The sequence below is a fragment of the Apaloderma vittatum genome, unplaced genomic scaffold (genome assembly GCF_000703405.1).
Source record: "Apaloderma vittatum isolate BGI_N311 unplaced genomic scaffold, ASM70340v1 scaffold35283, whole genome shotgun sequence".
NCBI classification, from domain to species: domain Eukaryota; kingdom Metazoa; phylum Chordata; class Aves; order Trogoniformes; family Trogonidae; genus Apaloderma; species Apaloderma vittatum.
In genome coordinates, this window is record NW_009709340.1 from 1 (window position 1) to 15,962 (window position 15,962).

Consider the following 15,962-nt stretch of genomic DNA (forward strand, 5'->3'; position numbering starts at 1 on the left):
CCAGGTGTGCAGGGCCTTGGCGCTAATTGCCTGCTCCCTTCCCTGCTGTTCCCAGGCGAAGCGGTTGGCAAAGTGTTCGGTCTCCTCCTCGTCCACTGCCAGCCCGGACAGGCCATACCGACCGATTGTTAAAAATTTATCAGAATGGTTTCTCGGTCAGGGAGGACAAAGGCCTGGACGGTCAGTGGGGCAGGGAACGCTTACACGGTTGCGTGGCTGCTTCCCGGCCAACCTCACATGGGCTAAGAACCCCTATAGTGATCCTTCTCGTGGCTTTGCTCCCCAGGAAGCCCATCAATGACAAATCCCTGGCACCGAGTCTTACACTAGAACACCGAGTCTTACATCTATCTCTTGAAAAGCTGCCCCCCAAGTGAAAAAGAAACCCACCTGCCACTGCACAGCCCCTCACATTGCTTGTTTTGTGTTTACAGCTGCGCTCCGCATGTGGTGCTGCTTGGTGAAGATAGGAGCGCAGAAAATGTCACCTCAGGAGCTGGCTGCACTGCTCTGCGAAGAAGGGGACCACCGTCTCTCCCAGCAGGAGTTACCAACAGCCACTGCTTTCTACGTGGCTGCTTTCAGCTGTAGTGCCCCCACAGCTGTACAGAAAGTGAACTCCTTAGACAGAGGGCTCTGGGAGAAAGTGGTAGCCACTCTGGAGACGTGGTGCAAAGGCAAGAATCAGATTCCCAAGATCCAGAGCAAGAACTTGGCTGTTGTCTCCCTCAGTGTGGGAATAGCTGCTGTCTTTCTCTCTACCCTAAGTCCCAACAATATGATCTCCTCAGTATATAAACTGGAGACCCTACTCAGGCAAGGATGCTCGGAGGAGGTGGTGAGTAAATGCAATACCCTGCTCAAGGCTAACCCAAAGAATTCAGTGGAACTGCTGCTGCTGAGGGCGTTGGCATGGGTGCTGTCAGGGACACAAGTTAGGAAGGGAGTCACAGACTATATCCAAGCCTTTGTGATGAATCAGGCTGAGGCAGTGGCCTATGTGTGTACCAGGCAAAGGGAACACCTGCCACAGGTCATCCAGGCCTTCTCTAGTTATCTCTCAACGTATCAGAAAGAAAGCCCAGACTGCAGTTCCTTGGACCAGTGGCTGGGCAACTGCTACGCCTTCCTCTCTGCAGTGGCACCGGATGATATCTGGGTTTGCAGGGTGCAGGCAGCTTACCTCTTTAAGAAAAGCAAATTTGAGGACTGTGTGGCAGTTTGTAGCAAGGCTCTCAAGGGCTTCTCATCTGATAATAATCCCAAGGATGAGAAAGTTTTGGGTCTGCTCTTGGATCGGGCTGCTGCGTATTTCTTCTTGGGTGGACGGATGCAGGAAATGGTGCAGGATTTAGCAGAAGCCTTTGCAACAAACCCTGCCCAGGCAATGAAACACTTTGAAGAGCTTTTCTCACCACATGATGTTGAGAGGATAGAAAACCAGGCTAGAACTGTGCTGGAGGTGAAGTTTGCCGCGTACAGGGAGGCTGTGCGTACTCGGACTGAACTCAGAGGCAATCATGGTACTGAACTGCTCCCTTCTGTCATCCAGACAGTCCAGTTCCTCCTTCAGATCTCCCCAGGGTCCAAACGTGAGCTCAGTGTTCGGCTAGCAGACTGCCACCTCCTGCATGGACACATCAGAACTGCCCTGGATGCCTGTGACTGCCTCTTGGCAGCGGAGCAGAAAACTTACTACAACACCCTCTTAGCATTGAGAGGCTTCTGCTCCCTCCACACTCATGACCATCGGCAAGCCCTGCAGGACTTTCAAAAGGTCATTGAGCATGATTCCCCACATCCTAACAGCTGTATTAAAGCCTTATGTGGGCGCGGACTTATTCGGATTTCTGGCGGCAGCTATTACTTGGCAGCCCTGGATTATATCACAGCTTGCCAGTTAAAGCTGGAAGAAACCCTCTTTACCATCAAGTCCTACGTGCCATGGAACCAAAGAGGACTATTGGTGAAAGTTCTCCAAGAAGAAGGACAGAAGATGCTCCAAAAGAAGAGGTACCCAGGAGGCAGTTCAGCCCGCGGGCGGAGAAAGAAACAGGGCTGTTCAGATTCCCAAAAGAAAGAGAGTGGCTTGAGTAGTAGAGAGAGTACTTGCTTCAGATAAGTGAGAACCTTTTAAAATTGCTAATTAACATAACAGGTTGAAATAAAATTTGAAGCAGGAAACAGTGTGTGAAAGTTCATCTCAGGTGGATGCTCTTTACAACTGATACCTGCATTTATTTAGTCCCTTAATAATTTCAGTACTCTTCTGCGCGATGTGCACTTCCCACCCAGTACTTGGGGCCTGAACTCCAGGGAACTGAGGGGCAGGGAAACGTGCTCTCTCATTCAGCGTTGAACTCGCAGATCAGGGCACACACAAACGCCCCCTTAGACACAGGTCACTGCTCCTGGGACAAGAAGCTGCCTGTTAACACAGCTCTAAAAGAAATTTTAACACAGCTCTTCATTAGAAATGTCAATCTTTTTTTTTTTTCTTTACTGTCACTGTTACTTTTTCCTTTTCCCATTGTGGTATCAGCTGTGACAGTGGATATGAATCATTAAGCTTTAGAGCCACTATTGCTTAAGAGCATGTGTTTATAAAGAGGGATTATGATATGGATATTAAGAACATGTTTTTATAGAGAGGGATTATGATACGGATATTAAGCAGCAAAAATATGGATATGGTAAAATGTATCATCTGTTTTGATACTGGACTGATAACCTGTTTCTTAGCTTCCAGATGAGACAAAGAGGCTCTGTTTTTCCTTGAAGGTGGTCTTTCCCTTTATTTATTTATTTTTCCTTCAGAGACACGCCTGGGGTTTACCAGCTGGCTTCTCTCTTGGTGGAGCTGGACACTTCTGATGAAACATCACGAATCCTTTGTGCTGATGCTCTCTACCAGATGGGCAGTGTAGAAGAAGCTCGAAAGCTGCTTTCAGTAGCACTCTCCAGAAATCCACAAAGTTCTCCCATCCTGGCTAGACTGGCGCTTCTGCAGCTGAAGAAAGGTTTCACGTATGATGGCAACCAGGTAAGGAGCACCTGCCTAGCACACAGAGTGAGAGCGATGGTGCTCTGGCAGGGGGGCCGGACTAGATGATCTTTTGAGGTCCCTGCCAACCCCTGACATTCTGTGTTTCTGTGTCTGTGTATGGTGAAGAGGGTTATCAACCCTTTTGGCTGATACAGAAGATGCATGGCAGAACTTAAGAGGGAAACTTTAGAAACAAGGGGTTTCAGTTCCACAGCAGAGTGCTCTGCTTGTCTTCTGCTCCTCAGTGCTTTACCCAGACCTGGATGAAATAAATTACATCATCTTACTCAGTGGTTTGTATGCATTCCTATTTAAAAACTAAACAGTTTGCTGTTAGAAGCTCCATGACCAGCAACAGTGAGGACTGTTGATCCAGTGAAACTTGGAGCTCACATGAGGCTTAACTAGTTCGACCTCTAGCAGAACTTTAAAGATCTAAATACAAGCCTCATAAGCTGGACTTTCTGTCTGTATCACAGGCCACCCAAGGACTCTTAGCCCATTCATCACATGCTATTTAATGGCACTTTTCGTCAGAGATTTTAACTAGGCAGAGCATGACCGAGCATCCTGCCCCTGGTGACAATGTCGATGGCATTGGTAATTTTCCCCCAGAGAAAAGAAGGCAGAACTACTGCCTAACTGATTATCCTAATGAAGCATTGTAGGAGAGAGCAGGGAAAGAAACAAACCCAGACCGTCAAATATCAGTTTTCTTTCTTTAGTGGCTAATGACTTGTGCTTGAAACCATGGAAGAGATACCAAGAGGTTAATTCCCTACTAAGGATTACAAAGCTGAATTACCAGGTTCTGCCATCAGAGGGAACTATTGCATTTTCAAAAATCCCATATAAATTCCACTACCCATAAAGAGATTTTGTCATCACCACTTCACTACTCCCTATGAAAATTAAAAGTTTTGTATAATTTACTACCTTTGGGAAGGCAATTAATGAATGACATGACTTCAATAGAGTCCATATGTGGCCCTTGGAAGTTGGATTCCTATCGGCAGCTTCTGCCATGAATTCTAGAGGGAAGTTATGTGTCACTGAAAATTTCTCTTCAAAACGTTTTTGTCCCACCTGCTGTCAGCCCTGAGACCCTTGTATCTGTTAATAAAAACAGAGAAACTATTACGTTCAAAGGATGTGTCAGTTGCACCAAAATAACTTGGTTCTTATCCCGGCTCAGATTTGAATATTGAGTACATACTAAGCATACTTGCTTTATTGGAGGAAGCACCTTTTGATTCATTTCCTTAGGAAATGTAGTAAAAAAGTGCTTGGTAATTTTCACTCCAGTGAATGGAGGCAAAGATACCATGTCAGGCAAGTTTCTTTTCCGGGAACACTGTATTTTGTGGATTTGAATCCATACTTTTCTCAGATTCCCAATAGCAATACTAACAGAAGGGCACAGCCTTTCACTGATTTTCCATTAATTCACTGGCTTCAATTTTACAGTCAAAAGGAGTTACTGGAACCCCTCTGATCCACAGAAACTTTCTGTCTTTGGGGCAGTCATCCTGTGGTTCAGCGGTATTTATGAAAGCAGTTAACTGCCAGTCTGGAGCAGATGCTGCCCAAAGTAAGCAAGGCAGTGTTATGTGTTTACCCAAGATGATTTCCACAGCTGCAGCGGTGGTGAGAAAAGATAAGAATTTATGTTTTCTCCAACATGCATTTATACTGGGATCAGCTGAGGAGTTAAGTAAAAGCGATTCGTGGTTCTTGGCTGGACCGTGGCTGGCTGAAGCCCCAGTGAAAGGTGGGGAAGCACTGGGTAAGAGCATACTTCTCTCACCAGACTAATATTTCCCTGCTTTAGCATGACTTCTTTTATCTTTTCATGCCAATCTTTCTCTTCTGCCTTTTTCTTTCACGTTGTTAAGCTGCTAAAGAAAGTGATCCGAATTGGAGATACCTCCTGCCTCCTGCCAATCATGGACATTTTTAAAGACGAAGACCAGAAGCTGATGCAAACTCACTGCCATTTCAGAGCGCTGACCATCTTGGAGAACACACAGGAGGATGCTGACATCAAAGAGGCCATTGCCTACCTTTCCTTTGCCATCATTGCTTCAGGTAGGGTTATCAAGATGCTGATAGAGATTTACTTCTTTGGGAAATCAGATCAGAGGATAGACAAGCATGTCCAAACAATTCTTCTCTGTCATTTGATGAGAAACAGTAGACTGGCAAGTGAAGAACAGGATAAAATTTAAGTAGCAATTCATCTGGACATGCTGTAAATACAGTCATTGCAGCTAACATCCTGCCTTCTTGTTCCAACAGTGCAAAAGAGGGAATGCACCCACTTACATGCATCTTTATCCCAGCTTTCCCTAAGGAGAGAGATCAGGCTAATGTGGAATTGCTTCTGGCATGTTCCAAGGAAAATCACGTTTGTGTGGAAACCTGCCTTTCAAATCTGAGCAAATGTTATGACAGCAGCCTTGAGAAGAAGAGACACCGGCTTATGAAAATGGGAAAAACCTGTTAATTGCTTTGAGATGGCTTCATCTCACAGCCCCTACATTCCGTCCTATCAACTCCCCACCTGCTAGAACAGATGCTTGTTAAGAAGTAGATATTGTCTTTATAAGAGCCAATTGGTAGGGCTCCAGCGTGAGAACAATCATTGGTACAGGAGTTTTGGAGCATATCAGGAGGAAGAAAAAGCCTCATTACTGTAAGAGAATTGCTAGGAGCCTGTCTGCTGTCTCATCTCTGCAAGCAGCTGTGCAAGACACTGCATCTGCTGACCTCCATATGAAAAAATATTTATAGTGGCACTGATGATTTATCATCCAGTATTGGGATGCCACAGTTATTGATTGCAACCCTGGGCATATTAAGATCCTTATCAAAATTGCCTTGAAAGGAAGGGGCATGTGGATGACAAAGATCTATGCTCTGCAGCCAGGGAACGAATGGACCATGATTCACTTTGTCAACTCTGTGTGTTTATTTGGGCAGCACTTACGTGAAAGCAGAGAATAAAGAATCCGAGTATCACAAATCTCAGTGCATATTAAGTAAATTAGTCAGTCCCATCTGGATTAGTGTTTTGTCCAAAACATTGTGTACCTTCTGACTGCACTTTATTAAAATGGCCAAATGGCCTTGTGCCTCCATCCTCACATATCTTCCTTTAGAGCTGTCTGCTCTCATTTGCGCAGCTGCTATTCCATCACACTGAAATCTCTAAGGATTCCTTCAGCGGAGCTCAGTGGTCTGCACACACCGGGATTTATTGCACCCTGGTTTAGAGCAGTAGGCTTGAGACCTTTCAAGTAAGCATGGCTGCATTTCTGCCCTCCAGGTGGTTCTGCTGAAGACTGCCTTCTCGTCAGGGCTCGATGTTACGAGCGCCTTGGTCAGAAGAAAACTGCTATTTTTGATTTTAACGCCATCCTGAAGGAGAACCCTAGGAACGTGCAAGCTCTGAGTGGGCGAGGATTCATTTACCTTGCCCTGAAGCAGCAGAAGGTATTATCACAATATTGATTTGCTGGTGATTTTTCTAGCGGTATTAAGCAATATTAGCGTAAGGTACCACAGGCTTTCTCATGGACTCACAGAAATCAAGAGTTTCTCACAGAATTTGGGCAGTGAAAGGCTCCTGATTTCTCTGAGGGTATAAATAGTCCACTTGACTTTACTGATTTATTTACCCAAGTCTAGAGAGAGGAAGACTAAACCTTAATCATAGATCTTACTCGTTGTCACTGCCATGCATTGATTTGCAATGCCGCAAACTCTCCACTACATTTGTTGGAAAATGTTAAAATTTGTTGGAAAAAGAAAAGACAGTTTCAAGGTATAGTGAATCACTCTCCATCACCTGTGAAAACCTCGTGTGTACAGTTAATGTTACAGAGGACTTTGGAGATTGCAGTATATCATTGCCTGAAAATCATGTCAGATATTTGCATCATTTATCTGCTTCTGATAGAGTCAATAGCCTTACACTTACCCATTTTCAATGCATAGTTGTTGCTGCCATTTCATTTTTTGGTCTTGTTTTTATGCAGGAGGCGGTGCAAGATTTGATCTCAGCGCTGAAAGTGGAGGCAGGAGTAGTGATCCTGGCAATCCTGTCTTTAAAGCGTGATGCCCGAGGGTTGATCACTCAGTGGCTTCTCCAGCATAGCAGGACTGCATTAACTGAGCTCGGTGCTACTGAAGACCTTTCAAAAGAAGAAACTCTCAGGGATCTTCTCACGATTGCAAAAGCACTAATTAAAATTTGCAAGGATGCACAATATCACCTCTTGTACACAGATGTTTTGATTGCAGATGGTAAGTTCCTGTTCTTCTACACAGCTGATCAGACTAAGCAAACGAGCAGTAAATCAAAAGAACGTGAATGCTAAATGGCAAGTGTATTGCCATATAGTACTTTTCAAGAGAAATTTGCAAAAGTAATTAATACCCTTACATGTGGACAGGCTACCTAAATCCTGCTTTAGTAAGTTTTCTTGATGCCTCTTGCTCCACATGGAACGGGTTATATACCTTGTACCGGTGTTAACCGACAGGAAGGTATGAAGAGGCCTTTGAGCACCTTCAGGAAGCATTTGGCCACTCTCTTGCTGATGACTTTGCTGGTGCACGCCTGGCTCTGCTGCAGCTGAAGAAGAGGAACGTGGCAGTGGCAGCTCGCTCATTCAGTGTCCTAGCTGGGAGAGATGAAAGGGAGTTGGAGTTTCTCCTGAGCTTTGTAGATGCTAAGCAACGGCAGCATCTTTCTCAGGTACAATCCTTTTTTTGATCCCACATCTGCCGATTCAGTGGGGGGGAAAAAATGGGAAGCAAAATCAAGCTGGGGAGATCTTCCCTGCCTTGTGTCAAACAAAAGTGTCTGGGAAGACCATTTATCTGATGAACAAGGGAAAACTTAGCTTCTTCCTCCAGCCTTGACTTCAGACAGATTAGGGAGCTGAATCCAAACTATTCTCGTCGCAGTGACCTTGCTTCAGCCTCTAATCATTCATCATTACGACTTTTTACCACCTGGGGGAATTTCTTGTTACTCTCCCTAGTATGAGACCAGTTTAATCCCAGCACTGAAATGCAGGGACGTGAGGGGCAGCACCTAGAGATGTACCGACATCATTGCTGGTATCGCACCCTGCACGAGTGACACAGTGCCTGGAGCTGGCTTCTAGGGACAGGATATTCATGGTTTGTTCATTTTCTTGATTAAATGAAACCGCGGATTCCGATTCAGCCACATTTAATGTTTTGATCCTTTTTGCTCTTCTGTTTAACTTTTAGAAATTTAAATATATTTGCATTTTCATAAAATTATTAGCCTTTGAGGTTAGTATTGGCTTTCTTAGCTTGACACGAAAATGGCACATTGCTCTAGTCCACCCAAGTATGTGTTTTTCAGGGTTATTTTTCAGGTTTCTTCCCCAAAGTATATCCAGCTCTGGCAAAGCTTCTCCAATAATAAGACAGGCAAGGTCAGATTGATGGTGAGGAGTTTTAACATTCACTTAAGCATCTGCAATTCTGATTACCCAGAAGCTCTGTGTTCTGAGAATCAGTTTGCTTCCTTTTATTCAATCTGGAGATTGTGTGCACCCTGGTGAGAAGCTATATTGTTATGCTTTCTCCCAGGTTATAAAACAAACAACATGCTGATATACTTAATGCATCTTGAGAGGAGTACTTGCTATGTATTTTAGCAAAACAGCAGGAGGATATAAGTAAACAAGTATTAATTTACAGGTCCCTAGATATACCCCATTACAGAGAAAAGAGCCCCTCTCTTCTGAGTAAAGTAAAAAGTTCAGCCTTAAGGGGAAAAAATTTGAGATTTTAGTGCCAGTTTGCAACCTTTCACTATATAAAGTTGATAAAAGTACAATCAAGGATGTGTCTGTGGAGGCATCTGTAAATGAGGATATGCTTTAATGCTGAATTTCCCTTGCTGCCACACCACCCATTCTGTGTGGAAGTCCATGCTGCTGTCCCAGAAAAGAGGAGGGATTTTCATATGCTGTCAATAAGAAAAAAAAAAAAGAGAAGGAAAAAAATCCCCTAATTTTTATAGAGCTTAAACTGCACTGATGTATTAGATACTCACTGATGTCACAGATTAGTGAAAACTTCAAAACAGGAGAGGCACTTTATTTCTGCTATTTTGGCAGCTGTGAAAGCCACCTTACTGGTGGCTTATTTATCATGAAAGATTTCTCTGCCACTTGAGAAAATAGGGATGGCTGGACTGATTTCAGGACTGGAATTCAATAGTGGTGTTGGAAGTAAAATGGAGTAAATTACTTTTTTTATCTTTAATGTTCTTGTGATTTTGTTCAGCTGAGTAATACTTGAAGTCAAGCACCTGGGAGTCTTTCTGTATTCTCTGATCTTCAAAGATTTACTGATTAGCCCAGAATCACAAATATTTTATATATATATATTTTGTAACAAGGCGAAAGTAAATACTTCACTGGGGTGAGGAAGGAATTGGTTAATTCACCTGCCCATTGTCTCAAGGGATTTTCCAGCAGCACTTCCTTATGCCTGCAAGGTTATTCCAGTTTGTGTGTGAAAGGAAGATCTCTGTAAAAGTGAAAAAACTTCCAGACAGAATCAGTGCCAAAAATCCCAACGATGGTGTTACTTTGCCACGGCTCCTTATAACACTCCAGGGCAGAGCGTTCCTTCTGTCACCTCCCTTTCACAAATAAGGAGGCTGAAGCAAAGAAGAGTTCGATGGTTTGCGCTCACCCCTTCACGCGTTGTTTTAGAGTGTCTGGAGATTACAAACATTATAGAAATGTGTCATCGTTATCCTGGAGTCTGGTCTGAGAAGCTAAAAATAATTCTACAAAAGCTGAATAGGAAAGGGTGGAGGAAGGAGAGCTCCTTGATGTACTGACTTTTTTTCATGAAAAACAAAGCAACAAAATTCTTCCATTATTTATAGTCTAAGGGGTCCCATGCTAAGAAATTTGTAAACAACTGGGAGAGCCACATGGGAATAGGAATCTGAAAGATTTATTAAACTACAAAAGGTCAGAGGAAGGGAGTTTGCTTGCTGCTGGTGCAGCTTCAACCCTTGAGTTTCCTACGTCAGAGGTTAAACGCATAACTGATCACTAGCTCCCTGCCCAGATCCCCAGAGCTGCACTTTCTGTTGACGTGACTCCTACAAAAACAGTCACCAAAACCGTATGTCTGGTGTCAGAATTCGACCCTCAGCCCTAGACAGAAGTTGCCATCCCACCTGCTGTCATGGCATGTGGGCCCCAAACAAGGTCTGCAAGTAAAGAAGGAAAGACTCGCTCCAATCCGTTCTGGAAACATCCAACCCTCTTCTAAAGCTCAGAGCTTATCAGTCCATCTTCTGGTATTTACTGCTCAGAGACTGGACCATAATCCCACGTCCATTAAACTCCTCTCTCTTTTTCTTTCTAAGGAATTGAGCCTTGGCCAGTTGGGGAGAGATCCTATCTCTATTTCTGTGCGTGGAAGCTCAGAGACTCTCTAATAAATACGACCACATAAAGGATTTTACATTGCTTTATAGCAAAATAACTGGGGTAAAGTTCTTCGTAAACCTTTAGAAATGGCTAAATTATTTTATGCCGCTGGTCTCTGACGTGACCTGCAATATTGATCCCTTTCATCCAGAACCTGTTTTCTAGCTCTGTTAAACAACCATCCATGCCAATCTAAGGCAATACAAAGAAAAGCCAGGGCACCCAAAGAGAAGAGCCGAGCTGGCTGTCAGGTGTGACTGCTGAGACAGTGGCTGGGCTAACTGAACTTTGGGGAGCCACAAGCATTCAAAGGTAGTGTGTGATATCCCATGGACTGAGACTGGTGGAAACATTTCTCCTGTGCTTGAAGTCTCAGCTTGTTTGGCTCAGCCTTCCGTAAGACCTAAGGTCCTGGTGGCAGCCTTGTGTATAACTTAAATACTCGCTCTGCTGCAGCATGTTAAAACCTTTATTTATGGCCAATAAAGGGAAATAATGAGAAATCCATTTGAGGCAAGTAGTTCTAACGAAGTTTTTTTTATTGGCCTTTATGAACCTAAAAATTATGTGGCTTTTTCTGCTTTCTCTATTTTCTTGTTGTTGTTTTTCCCTTTGGATATGGGCAGAAAGTTCACTTGCACTTGGGATTAGTGATGAACAAAGCCATCAGTTGGGTACTTTTTCCTATAGCTGGGGTCAGCTTCAGTAGAGACCAGCCTTCATTATTAGCACATGCTGATATCTGTGGGGCAGTACGTGGCGATAACTGTCTGCTGACCAGCAGATGCAATTTCCATGCAGTCACCTTGTGGAGCAGACCATGGCAGAAATTTCGTTTCATGAAGAGAACACGGTTTACTTGTAGAGTGTGGTCCATTCAGTTTTGAGTTCACAAATCATTCCTAAGAAATGTAAACAACTTCAGAAGAAATATTCCGAGAAACTTCTAGGAAAACACGCAGAAACAAAGAAGAGGGGTTCAGAGACTCTTGAGATAACAGTAAGTGCCCATTGATCCCCAATTTTTATATCTGCGTGCAAAAAATAAGCCAGTTATACGTTCTCCACTTAGATGCAATTTCAACACTGGAAATAGTATCCAAAATTTCTTAGAGTCTGTGTCTACCTGTGGCCTGTCCAGACTAGATATTTCACTCTTTTTTTTTTTTTTTTTTTTTTTTACTTTTAATAACTACTAATAAGTAACTTTCTGTCCACAGGTAGCAGCCCAGGAAGGAAATGTGCTGATTAAAGAATATCGCTATGAGAAGGCTCTTGGTTATTACACCCTGGCTGTCTTGGCAGGCAAAGATAATCCACGCTATCTCCGACTGAGGGCTGCTTGCCTTATGCACCTGAAAAAATATGACAAAGCTTTGAAAGATATGGAGAAAGTGATCCAGAAGCATGGCTGTAGCAGTCTTAAAACACGCGTTGAGGACCACTGCTCAAAAGGGCACCTGCTACTGTCCGTGGCTGAGGAAGAAGCAGCAGTTAAGCAGTACATCGAGGCACTGCAGTTGGATGAATCGGTGGCATTATGCAGCATCAGGAATGGCCCTGGCAGTGAACTTTTAATCCAAACATTTCATAAGATTGCACAACACAATTTTGAAATGCAGCATTATGAAGAGGCCTGGAAAATCACAGATTATGGTCTAAAAATTGATAAAAATACTGAACTTAAAAAGCTGAGAACAAGACTTAAGCGCGAGGTGTCAAGCTGTAGCCTACATTAATTTATCCATTTTGGGATTCTGTAGTGTCTGATTGTTTTCTAGTTCGTGAGGCTGCAAGAATAAGGGAAAGATGAGAAGCTCATGATAAACAGTCAAAGGACATGACGGTGAACGAGGTGCAGCAAGATTAGAGAGTTTCAGGTAGTGAAACAAAAGTGACCAAGAGGGCTGTGAGAAAAAGGTGTATTAAGTATTCTTTAAAATTATTGTGGATGTATGTAAACTCCCCTTTGTAAAGAAAGCATTTCGTCCAGCTAAACCAATCTAGTTCTAACACTCGGGTTCCAATCGTAGTGAAGGAAAACATACAAACAGCATGCAGATTCTGAATAACAACCATGTATTTCCCTACTATTTATTTAATTAGCCTTAACACCTACTGCTCCTGAATGTCCTACCCTAGTGGATTTGCAATGATCAGCACCGACACAGGGCAGTGGAGCAGGACAAATGCCAAGTAAAATGTTTTTCTCTCCCGGGGAACACAGATATGTGAACGATGAGACTCAACAGAGATGAAACATCCAATCTAGTGACTAATAGGCTGTTATCTGGGACATGTGGGCAGCCCTGCTCCAGACTTCACCTTGGACTTCCAGATCCCGGTGCCTCAGTTTGCCAGAGCAGATAATGAACCTGTAAGTGCAGCCAGGCTTAGGGGGAACACAGAGATAGTGCCCGTACACCCAATTTCTCTGTGGTTTGGCGTTTCATCTGTGCAATGGGATTGCACAGCTGGGTTTGGAAGCGGGAAGCCTGAGCTGTGCGAAAACGAAACAATGAGGTGGGGCCCGAAACAACAGACTCCTCTATTTGTTTTGACTGCGCCAAGTGAATTCTCCCAGTGTTTTTGGAGTGTGATAATACAACCGTGGGGAAAAATAGAAACTACTATTGAAAACAAAGATTAAAGCAGTACTGAGAACTGCTGTCCTGCTTTGATTAGGATGAAAGGGAAAGGGAACATTTTCTTTTTTGTTACCTTGTTCTTTGAAAGGCAACGTTCCAGAGTGAAGCTGCATGTGATCAGCCCCATAGGCAGAGATACCATTTTGCATCTTTTTTTTTTACTTCTCCACGTTCTCCTTTTTTTTTCCTTCTCTAAGAGTACAGGTAGGACTGGGCTTTTTCCCTTTCAAATTCAAGAAGAGTTACTGTGACTCTAAGCCAAGTAACACTGATGAATACTTTTTCCTTCTGACTGGCACCAAGGTGCTGCAGGATAGTTTCTCTCCAAGCATGAAATTATATCCTTAGACAATTGTTGGCTACATCTACAAACTGAAAGATATAACTTTTCTGTAAAAATAGGGACCACATGCATCCCTGCAAGATTGCGATAGAGTTATGCTGAGGAAAAAACTATTTTCAGGTCCCTATGGCTGCTGGTTTCTTAAGCACGAGGAAGGCACATAATGTCTTATCTGTTCCTCATGGTCTAGATTAATGGCTGCTTCTCTCAGCAGATCCTAACTGTTCTCATCAGCACTTTTATTTGTTTCTCTTATCTTCTCTGTCCTCTTTCTGTGCCCACAAACTGCTGGGATCAAAGTCCTCATCTTTGCCTGTGCCTAAGCTTCTGATTTGTTCTTTATTTCTCTATTGCGTGCTTGCTCTTCCAACTAATTTCTTGGAATATCAACTAGATCTTTCTGATTAGTCACAGGGAGAGGAGTTTGATGAGCAGCATTAGGCATGCCTAGCACCATTTCACGCTTGCCACATCCCGTTCTGACACTCATTTCCTGGAGGCCAGGGGAGCAGAGGGGATTACGTGTGACCCATCTCTTTCAGCTGCTGCCCAGCCCATGCACCCATGGGCCAAAATCTTCCCTGCATGTTCTCATAGCTCCACTGGTATCTTCCAGAAAATCAACACGCTGCAGTCTGCAGGGAAGGACTCCTGTCCGAGTACCCAGAATTTTGATAGACAGCCACCATCACCGGCTTCGGTTATAGCTCAGGCTAATTGTGTCTTTCTCATTTGGTGATGCCTTTTATTTAAGATTTAAGACATCTTTATAGGATCACATAGGCTGATAAATCTCATCCTTATCCATTGCCATACCCATAACAAGGCCTGGGACCGCTCAGCTGAGCCACCTACTTCATTAGATACCTCCAATTTTCTGGCAAGAAAGAATCTGGATAGAAAAACTGCAGTGGTCATTTCTGTATGTTTCTTTAACGTTAAACTGCCATTAGGTGTCACGATTGAGAGTATTTCTACACAAACAATTGCCTGCCAGTCTTGGCTCTATGAAGTACTCACCATTCCTTACAAGAATATAAAAGGAAAATCAGGTGTGAAAATATTTGCACCACGAATAGTTACACAACTGAAAGTTTCCTGACCTTAAACCCCGCAGTGAAAGAACAGCTTAGAAATGATGGCAAATTGCTTGGAACCAAATATTCAACTGGAAGCTTTTCCTCAGAGTTCAGACAGAGCTAAAATTTGAACTTTTGAGATCTCAGAAGGTTTTGTCTCCTTTAAAATCATACCACTCCCATTTATTTCTCCTATTTCATTTAGTTATGTGCACCCAGGTACTAAGAGAATCTAAACACATCAGCCAACTTCAGCACCTGATTAAATACATTTTTGAAGCTGATATATCACCTGAGAGGTCATCTTCCTGACTTTCAGTCTAGTTCACTGTGCTTCCCAGATTTAGATCGTGGTGGAAATCTGGCTCTGGCCTACAGCCACGCGAACCCAGTAACTTTAATGAGTTTCTCTGTGCGGAAGTGAGGACATTCCACTTGACTTGCAGAGGCAGATGTTTCACTTTAATGACAGTTAATCTAAAAGCCATTTCTTTTACTATCATTTCCCCGCGGAAGATTAACTGTGTTATCATTGTACTGTTCCTGCATCAAGCAATTTCCAATTCGCCAGGGCTCCGAGGAGTCGCTGTCACCATTAATTTACCGCGTGACATGAAATCATCACTGGCAGTTGTCTGCCTTTGGAGTCCTGGCCATTTCAGTCATATTTCAGCTGCAGTGGGCTATGCTGGAATCTTGGTTCAGCCATTGCTCAGTGACACCTTAAGCAAAGCGACTCATGACTTCAAAGGCACAGCACTCCAAACCTGGGGGACTTGGAAGGCTTTTGTCTTCTACTCCAGGAATGACATTTTCACACCCACTTGTTCTGTAGGCTGCCAAAGAATAGTGCAGACCTGCACCTGTCATGGATGTGACACCCCAAGCACAGTTTATTTGGTGGTTTATCAAGCACGGTGGTTTATTGGGTCACCAAAGCGCTTGGAAGGCAGAAGACAAATTCAGGATGATGTTGCTGTTTGTAGCATTCAGCAGTTGAGAATGTGTGAGGCCGGGTTGGGGGACAAGTCGCTGTCCCAAATGGTAAGGTTAGAGAACATGAGTCAGTCCCGAAGATGTGTCTTACCATCTAACCCAATCATTTTTGTATTTGTATGTTCCCTACGTGATTCAAAAAAGTCAAGATTGACAGAGAATAAGCTAGCATAAGGATTTCCCCACAGACTGTAAAAGAAATGAAGAACAGTATCTGATAATAAGTTTGCCTGTCTCACTCCTGAACTGCGTCACAGTAAATGAGGAAATACAGCTGGGAAGCCAGAGGGGGAGTGTAGGAGGGAGCGGGAAGCACGGGAGGATGTTAATGACTCCATTCCATTC

General features: G+C 43.6%; 1 protein-coding gene across 1 annotated transcript; it reads left to right on the forward strand.

The window, feature by feature from the left end:
- Positions 1–1,666: 1,666 nt before the first annotated feature.
- On the forward strand, positions 1,667–12,290 carry TTC34 (tetratricopeptide repeat domain 34). The gene is made up of 7 exons (XM_009866886.1): positions 1,667–2,087; positions 2,820–3,043; positions 4,942–5,134; positions 6,375–6,541; positions 7,087–7,358; positions 7,598–7,808; positions 11,772–12,290. Exons 1-7 carry the CDS (start codon positions 1,997–1,999, stop codon positions 12,288–12,290), a joined length of 1,677 nt encoding a protein of 558 aa, XP_009865188.1. The 5' UTR covers positions 1,667–1,996.
- The last annotated feature ends 3,672 nt before the right edge of the window (positions 12,291–15,962 follow it).